Genomic DNA, 8,973 nt, shown 5'->3' with positions numbered 1-8,973 from the left:
CAATGGCACATCCAATCTTTCTATCTTTACAGCTTAAACTCTAAGCACTCGTCTTTTATACACGTTGAAGGCAGATACATTTTACTTAAGTAATACTTGGCAGAAACTGTAAAATATAGTGAAGGTTTGTTTTTTGCTTCCTTCTTGATCTGTCATCGAGCTACTGACATGCCATTCACAAATAGAAGACGTTTAAAAAAAAGATGTTTATCTGAAAGACTTGATCTTAAAATTGCGATTGTCATCCTCCTCTAGTTGAAAAGTGCATGTTTATGTACACATGGCAGTAGAAATTCATATTTACTCTTGATAATGAGTGAAAGATGACCCTGATGTTGACTTTGTAGCCTGGAGAAAAAAAAGGCTCTTCCTGAGTGGCTTCTTTGTTCTCAGAGAAAATAAAGAGAATGAAACTCCGATATGCATCTGCAAGAGAGGAATCCAAGATCGGTGAAATTTGGAAAGGTATCACATGGCACAGGTCCAAGAAGGAGGATACCTCCAACAACTAAACAACTTCACCATAGTAACGCCAGCTGAGGACAGGATAAAGAGTGCCCAGTTGAACGCTGAGCATCAGTTCCACCAGCTTACTTCCTAACTGTTCAGTTCTCAGTCTACCAGGACCACCATGAGCTATACCTATGCACACAGCACCTCTTCCAGGACTGGAAGTGGCCTCTCCGCTCGCCATTCTGGTGGGGCCTTTCAGTCACAAAGTGTTCATGGAGGTTATGGTGGATCTGGTATCACTCATTCCACCTCAAGGCTGTTGTCTTCTGGCTTTGGTGGTGGGTCATCTTTTGGGGGTGGAAGCGGTTCTGGCTTTGGTGCTCACATGGCTTCCAGCGGTGGAGAAGGTTTGCTGTCTGGAAATGAAAAATATACCATGCAGAACCTCAACGACCGCCTCTCCAACTACTTGGACAAAGTTAAGTCCTTGGAGGAAGCCAACTCTGAACTTGAGCACAAGATCCATGACTGGTATGAGAAGCAAGGATCGACCGTCGTGCGTCAGCAGAACTACTCCCATTTCTTTGAGACAATTGAAGAATTGCGTGAGAAGGTAACATATATTCAAAAGCTGTGGGGTTTCTATGTTGAAATATAGTATATTCTATTATTACTGGATGGATATATTTGTAGATGTATAGGATTGTAAGCTGTCGGCTATTTTTATATTTTCCTCCACACCCCATTAATGCATTTTAAAGGCAAAGGCCCAGATCCAATTCACTTTTCTCTTAAGTTTTCTCCTAGGAGATACATTTTCATCTTCTGTTTGAAAGAACTTTTTAGCATTTTCCAATTGAAACAGTACCAGGAAGTAGGTTAAAACGTACTGCCAAAATAATTTTAAGTATTTTCTTGCTTGCTGGTGGCTTAAAATGCATTTTATTGAAGATGTGAAATATCGCCTAGAAGAAAACTTAGGAAAAAAAAGTAAATAGGATCAGGCCCAAAAACTGCAAAGTTGGTGATTGTCTTTAAGCCCAATCTGCACTATACAATTTTTTTCTGATTCGATTCATTTCATTTCGATTCGATTCATTGATTCGATTCGATTCAATCCGACATGTCCGTTCGGAATTCAATTCGATTTGATTCGATTTGCCATTGTTTTGCAATGGCAAATCGAATCCTGATCGGACATGTCAGATTGAATCGAATCGAATCGGACTAAAAATTGTATGATGTAGATGGGGCTTTAGATGAACTGAGAACAAGAGCTCACATTTTTGACAGTCTGTCAAAAATAGATTATTTTTGCAGATTTGTGACATCCTACTGACAGCAAAGAATTGCCACTCTTTTTGCCTGGGGGACAGATGAAATTCTGCATTCCATGACACAATGCAGTACTACTGCAGCAAGGCATTATGGGAAAGCCTGCAGAGGTAGCATTTGTCAGGATCATATCCTCGTAAGGGATATGTCTATAGGTTTTTATTGTGTAGAGTTCTTTACTGATGTCTATAACTTATGTTCATTTCAGATGATAAAACATGGATACCTTTGTGTTTGTATTTGTATAAATATACATGGATTTACATTTTCAATGCGCTGATTAGCATCTGCATGTTATGTTAAAGACTGAGTTTACCCTGACAGGGAAATCTTAACTCAGTGTTGGATCCTCCACAAGGCAAACCTAGGAAGTTGCCTAGGGCCTGGAGAGAAATTAGGGGCCTACAGGTGCTAACCCACGCCACATCTTACTAAAAAAGCCAGATGATCACCAGGGGTGGGCAAAAACAGCTATCTTGCCAAGGGCACCATTTCATCTTAATCCTTTTCTGTCTGTACTGGAGATAATCAGATTGCAGTTTATAATTTATTGATTACTGAGCTGCTACCGGGTATTTATATACGTAAGTACCAAAGTCAATCTACGTCTTTTAGTGTCGGGATCCACCAAATCCCCTGTGAATTCATCTCCATGCGTTTACCGTTGATTGCGCAGTCGAGTTGCAGATACGTTAGTAAATTAGCGTTCAATAGGGTTGATACACTAAACCGTGCTAATTCATAGCATGGCCACGCTAGCATTTTGCACGCATTATAACACGCATAACGGTTAACGCGCTCAAATGCAAATTTTAACCGTTATGTGCATTATAAGGTGTGCAAAATGCTAGCGCAGCCACGCCATGAGTTAGCACGGTTTAGGGAATCAACCCCATAGCGTGCGTGAGGTTACACAATTATGTTCCTGCTTTGGGTGCTTGCAGAAATTCGAATTCACGAATGTCTCAGTAATCCTGATTGAAGAAACAAATCCCATGTGGGTATGCTGGATCTGTAAAAGTGAACCTCCAGACTAAAAATCGACTCAGCAGCACTGAAAAGGCTTTGTGTTTCTTTAACAGTTTCACAGCCTCAGAACTTTGTTTCTCTTATACAAGCCTCATTTTTAGCTGCACAGAAGAAAACTGCCCGGGCAGTTTTCCCCTTATGCTGTGCAAAGCATGATGGGATTTCTGATGTTGTTGTTCTCGTTCTGCTGTTTTGGTGCAATTATTTTTTTTTTTTTACATTTTGAATTTGACGTTTGAAGTCTAGCGTGTGCAGCTGGGAGGGGTGATCAGGACACAGGACAGTTGGAACTGTGTCTCAAGCTCCCTGTCACCGCCTTTCAACCAAAAAGATGGCTGCTCCTATGAAAAAGTTTTCAGCCCCCATGAATCACAAACATTTGCCTGTTTTTTTAAAACAGGGTGGGTAAAAGATTATATTACCTTATCTATTCTAATTAACATAACTAATGTAGCTTAATGACAGTATGTTTGTTTAGGCTGAAGTTCCCCTTTAAGCCTTGTACACATTAGACAACTCAAAGGCAACGTTTCAGGTAATCAGTTACTCTGACCACATTTCTGATTGGTTGGAAATGCCAAAGGAATGTACATCTGGGTGTACATTCCTTGTACAGCCCTCTGTAAGTTCCTGTTGTCAGCTAACACTTGCACATGGCAATTGTGTACAGGAGGATCCACTGATATTTAGCAGCATGTCTGATCGCTCAGACACAAGTGAGGCTGTCTCTGCCAAGAATCTAGCATGTGTACAGTGGCCCTGATGTGCTCTCTCCAAGAGATCTGAAGTTTCTAATCAACTCGTCTGGGCCAAGCCCATTGTTCCCCTGCTCCCACTGCACGCTCTAAACCGCTGCGACTAGTCTGTATAGTACTCAGCAGCGGCATGACTACTTTCATGGGGACATCCAGCAAACCTTTTTTTGAGGCATTCCCAATGTTGACACCCATCCCCTTACCTCCCTTTGGTGCCCATCTCACAAGGGTCATAAAACAAGTGTGACCATCATGATCTTAACACCCATAAAATGTGTAGCCACAAAAACACCTGAGCTGCAATACAGTCCCCTGAATTGGAGGAAGGGAAGGTTGGTAGTTTGGGGCCACCACAGCTTGGGGCCCTTCCCCTCTAGTTATGCCCCTGGCACTCAGACTCAAACTCGACCTGAAGGATTCAGTCTTGACCCCTGCAGGAGACAATCATTTTGCATGTGTACGCATCTAGACTGGATGTAATCTTGACACACCTGATAAAGAGAAGGATCATTTTTTTCAAGACAGTTGGATCAGTTACCCACACAGAGCACACAATGCCATGGAATGCCTTCAACAAACACAACGAAGTTAAATAGCAAGCTTACATTAACCTCAGGTTCAGGCGGTGATGTGTCATTACAGGTGAGCTCTGATGGCTTCACCCCAGCGATAGTCTAATACCTTCTATTCACTTGGGCTACATTTGCCATAATATAAATCAAATGCAAACCCAGCAGAAAGAGTGACAATAAAAACTGAGGACGGCAGTAAAGAACGATGACTTGAAGATTGCTTTTCTACATGCCTGCACTCAAGGGTGTAACTACAAATCGTGGTCCCCAGTGATGGGCCGAGATTTCACATCGAAATTCGCATTTTTGCATCATAATCGTAATGCAAAATTTCAGGGAAAATCGTAATTGACTTTGTATGTCATAGTAGTATTTCATAATTTCGCGTAATTTTTTGCATAATTTTTGCAAAATTTTGTGAAATGTTGTGCCGACTTTGGCAGCTAATAGCAAAGCCCCCATACATGTTATTGCTACCAAAATTGGTACATAAGTAAAGCAGAATATTGAGTACAAGGCAAACAATTTTTTCGAAAAGTCATTGGGCTTATTCACTAAGCGGCGCTAAGTGTTAGCGCCGTAATGAAAAGCCACTTAGTGCCCCTTATGTAGCTTTGTGCACACTAACAGATGCACAAAGCTACATCGCGCACTGCATCGTGCATAGCACGGGCAGCATAGTGCACCGATAATGGCATCCGGTGCAACGATGACGTTGCACCCGCTATGCTGTATATGATGCGACGATAACGGCACATCGGGTGCCCCCAAAACGGCGCATCAGTGCGCCGTTACGGGGGCTAGGGGTGCGTTGTTATCATCGCATCATATACAGCATAGCAGGTGCGACATTATCGTCGCACCGGACGCCATTATCGGTGCACTATGCTGCCCGCGCTATGCACGGTGCAGTGCGCGATGTGTGCCCATAAAGTCATAAGGCTCACTAACAGGCTTAGTGCCGGTTAGTGAATCAAGCCCATTGTAGTTTTTGAGAAAATCGATTGTAAAGATGCAAAGAAAAATGGTTTTTAAACTTTAATTTTTCCAAGTGTAAAAACCATGTTTCTTTGCATATTTGAAATTGGTTTTCTTAAAAACTATACGGTCTTTTTGGAAAATTATTTTTTTCCCTTGTACTCACTATTGCCTTTAACATAGGTAGCAATTGTGGTGTCAATGTATGGGGGCTTTGCTAGTATTAAGCTCCAAATTTGGCACAAAATTACGCAAAATTACGAATGACGTATAGGTGACAAATTGTTGTAACGTATAGGCGTAATTGCGACAATTTACGCAAAATTTTGCAAAAGTATAATTTTGCTGATTACAATTATCACTGGTGGCCGCTCCCCCCAGCAAAACTTTGATGGGGCCCTTTAAAAATCACAACCCTTCCCTCTTCTTGGTGGCTCTTCCAGGGGGTCCATCTCACAAGGGTCATAAAACAGGTGTGGCCATCAGGATCTTCACACCCGTAACAAGTGTAGCCACAAAAACACCTGATCTGGATTAGCAGAGAAATGGAAGGTTAGTAGTTGGGGGCCCCCAACACCTCTGGGCCCCGCTGCTCCTCCCCCCCTCCCCAGTTCTGCCCCATCTGCACTATAAAAACAGTATCACTTTACACTAAAACTTTTTGGCACAGGTTCACTTAGTATATTATTTATCCATAAACCTTGCAGGAAAATTATAAACAAGGAAATGAACAGGAAATAGGGTTCCTGTGTTGTTTCAGGTGTGTTCTGTATACTCAGCTGCCTCACAGCAATACTTCAAAGGCACATACAAGTTTTAGCATGTTTAAACTTAATGTTTTAAGATGAGGCTATGGTTAATAATGTAATATACTTGCATTACTAATTTTCTTTTTCTTTTAAAATACCGACATGTGGCTCATGCTGTTTAGGCTAAAAAATGACTCAATAGCAGACCCGGATTTACCTCACAGGAGCCTATAGGCACAGATATCCTGGCACCTTAGACTCCACCCTCCATGAACCCACAAACACCCGCCAAACAAGTGTACTGGCTGGCCCAGCTGTCACTTCTCTTAGTTACCAAGCCCATCATAGGTAGCTACAGGTGCCCCTTAGTATTATGTAGCCAGCTTATCCACAGTATTGAGTATCTAGTGGTGCCCCCACTGAAGAGGTAAATCTGGTCAGTGGAATGCCGAGACCTCTCCTTTACACTCTGCATGGAACTCTGCGTAGGTTAGACAGGAGGAAGGCGCTTGGAGAGGGGAGTGAGCTGCCTTTCCATCATCAGGAGCCTGTAAGCACGTGCCTACAGTGCCTTATGGTAAATCCAGCCTTGCCCAATAGTAAGAAATTACTCATTGTTAGTTGTACTCTATAGTGGCGTACGTGTTAGTACGCCACCGAATGACGGCTCATCCTGCTGCCGCTCAAATCCCAGAATAATCTTTAAATATTATTCCCCCTCCAAGTCGTAGCAACTCGGAGGAAGTTACCTTGAATTACCCTTACGTGCCCCGCGCACTATAACATTACTGTTATTTTGATGCCTAGTTTTGGGAGTACATATTATTTCGGCGCCGCTCAGTTCGGCATGGGGAGAGCCGAATGACGGCTTTTCCCACTGCCGCTAAACTCCGAGGCAGAGTTAAATACTATTCCCCCTCCTAGTTGTCGCAACTCGGAGGGAGATGTAATTCGGGGTCTGGCAGCCGCCCGAGCCCTAAATTACCGCTATGCGAGGTGCGGATCACAGCATTGCTGCTATGAAGGCGCCCAGTTTCGACACTCGGCTCTCAGAGCCACGCGCCGAAATGAACTGATCCGTAGTTTTGGTGCAGAGCACAGTGCACTGAAACCACTTGCTTCACTATAGTGCATGCTGAAGAACTGGTTAAATCTGTGCAGAGATGATAAGCAGCCCAGTCGAACAAGAGATAATTGAAAGAAAACTTTAATAACATAGTCGACTCTCTACCGATCCGATAAAATGTTTGAATTGAACAGTCAATCGAACAGGAAAATCTAGTAATATATGTGCATTTAAAGGTGGCCATGCATCAGGCGATTTGGCAGCTAATCGATCATCCAATTTGAATATCATAATCGAATTGGATTAAAATCGGTGCCGGCAAGTGCATGCCCAACCAACAAAGCGATCAATTTCAGGACGGAAATTGGTCACATGGTTGATCACGCATGATGCAAGATGTCGGGCTGAAGTTGGTTGGCCGGGTGGGCGGCGGTACGGCGCGCCAATTTTGGAACAATCAATGAAAAGATGAAAATCCCGCTGTAATGTATAAATGGGCCGCCGGTTTCACGTGGTTTCTGTCCCTCTCGCTGGTTTCTGCATACACTCATACACGCTAGCGGTACATAGCGTCTGATGTCAGACACTATATACCGCTAGCGTGTACGTGTGTATGCGGCTGTTACCCGGCATGGACGGTCACTGCGCGGAGGCTGCTACAGGACAGGTAATGTATAAATGCACACTCTAGGGGTGCACATTTATACATTGGGGGCTCGGCCGATTCCCTGAGGATTTCATGCTGAAATCGGATGGATATCGGCCTGTAGTATATGGGCAGATTCGACAAGAGACAATCAGATTTGATTAGAGATACATTTGTCTCTTTGTCGAATCTGCCCATAATCAACAGGTCTATGGGCAGAGGGGCGTACACACGCCATACTTAGTATGGATGTGTACGACACGAGTACGCGCCCTTAACACTTCTTCAACAACCAATCAGATATTTGAGATATAGTGCGGTTTCATTTTTGAAAATACATCTTATGCTCCTGAATTCTCTGCAGCATACATGATTAGGATGTGGCGGAGATGTGACCAGAGGTGTGGCAGGGGTGTGTCTTAAAGATTTCCCTCTTTCTTAGCTCAAAAAGTTGAGAAGTATCAGAGAACATGATAACTGACAAGACTATGGCCCATATCTTCCTATTCATTTTTTCCTACGTTTTCTCCAACAAAACATTTTCAAACCTAGCCATAGCCAATGAAATAACGTTAACACTCTCACCATGCAAGACATTTCTCCCAAAAAAGTTTCATATTACTTTTTTTTAACTATTTTTAACCACTTTATCCACCACCACAGTATAAGCCACGAGTCAGTAGATATACGTCTTGTAGCAGAAGCAGTGCTGTGCAGGATTGGGCTTGCTCCTGTGCACATTTCTGGCACTATCTGATGCAGCACTAATTGGTGAACGGGAATATATGATTCCTGAGCTAATGAGATTGATTTTTACCATTAAAAATATTTTTATTTTCTCAGTTCATAGTGAAAAATACACTCTGTAGCATTATTTCAGAATCAAATATCTTCTCCGTAAATTGTGACAGGAACATAATCTAAATTTCGTGATAAGCGGTAAGAAAAATTGTTATTTTTAAACTCGAATTGGTAAAACTGAGAAAGAATGTTTTTTTTTTAATTGTTTTCCTTGTTTTCCCATTAAAATTCATAGAAAACAAAATTGTTTGAGGGAAAAAATGGCATACAATTAAAGCCTAGTTTGTCTTGAAAAAAAAAACAAAAACATATATTTCATTTCTGTGTCATAAGTAGGGATAACGTTATTTCTGATTAAATACGGACATAGCTAAACTGTCAACACTGCTCTGGTCCATAAGTGGAAAACAAGGTCTGGATGTGAAGTGGTTAAGTTTGCTAAGTGTGGAAATAATATTTTTTAGAGAATATAAAATTTACCTTCTGGGAGGAAACTCAAAAGAAACAGTTAATTGGATAAGGGCCTATGCATCCTGTAAGCTAAAGGCAACAAATTCAGTGCCATGCTCAACCTTTTGGTAAACCAAAA

General features: G+C 42.2%; 1 protein-coding gene across 1 annotated transcript in view; it reads left to right on the top strand.

The window, feature by feature from the left end:
* The first annotated feature begins 563 nt into the window (after positions 1–563).
* Positions 564–8,973, top strand: part of LOC137541687 (keratin, type I cytoskeletal 19-like) — a 35,677-nt gene continuing 27,267 nt past the window's right edge. The window contains exon 1 of the mRNA XM_068263105.1: positions 564–1,066. Within this exon, the coding sequence (XP_068119206.1) occupies positions 632–1,066 (435 nt within the window). The 5' untranslated portion in view covers positions 564–631. The remainder of the gene's footprint in view (positions 1,067–8,973) is intronic.

The sequence above is a fragment of the Hyperolius riggenbachi genome, chromosome 12, assembly GCF_040937935.1.
Source record: "Hyperolius riggenbachi isolate aHypRig1 chromosome 12, aHypRig1.pri, whole genome shotgun sequence".
Lineage (NCBI taxonomy): Eukaryota > Metazoa > Chordata > Amphibia > Anura > Hyperoliidae > Hyperolius > Hyperolius riggenbachi.
Note: the sequence above shows the minus strand (reverse complement) of the source record. Positions and strands in the feature narration are given on the sequence as shown.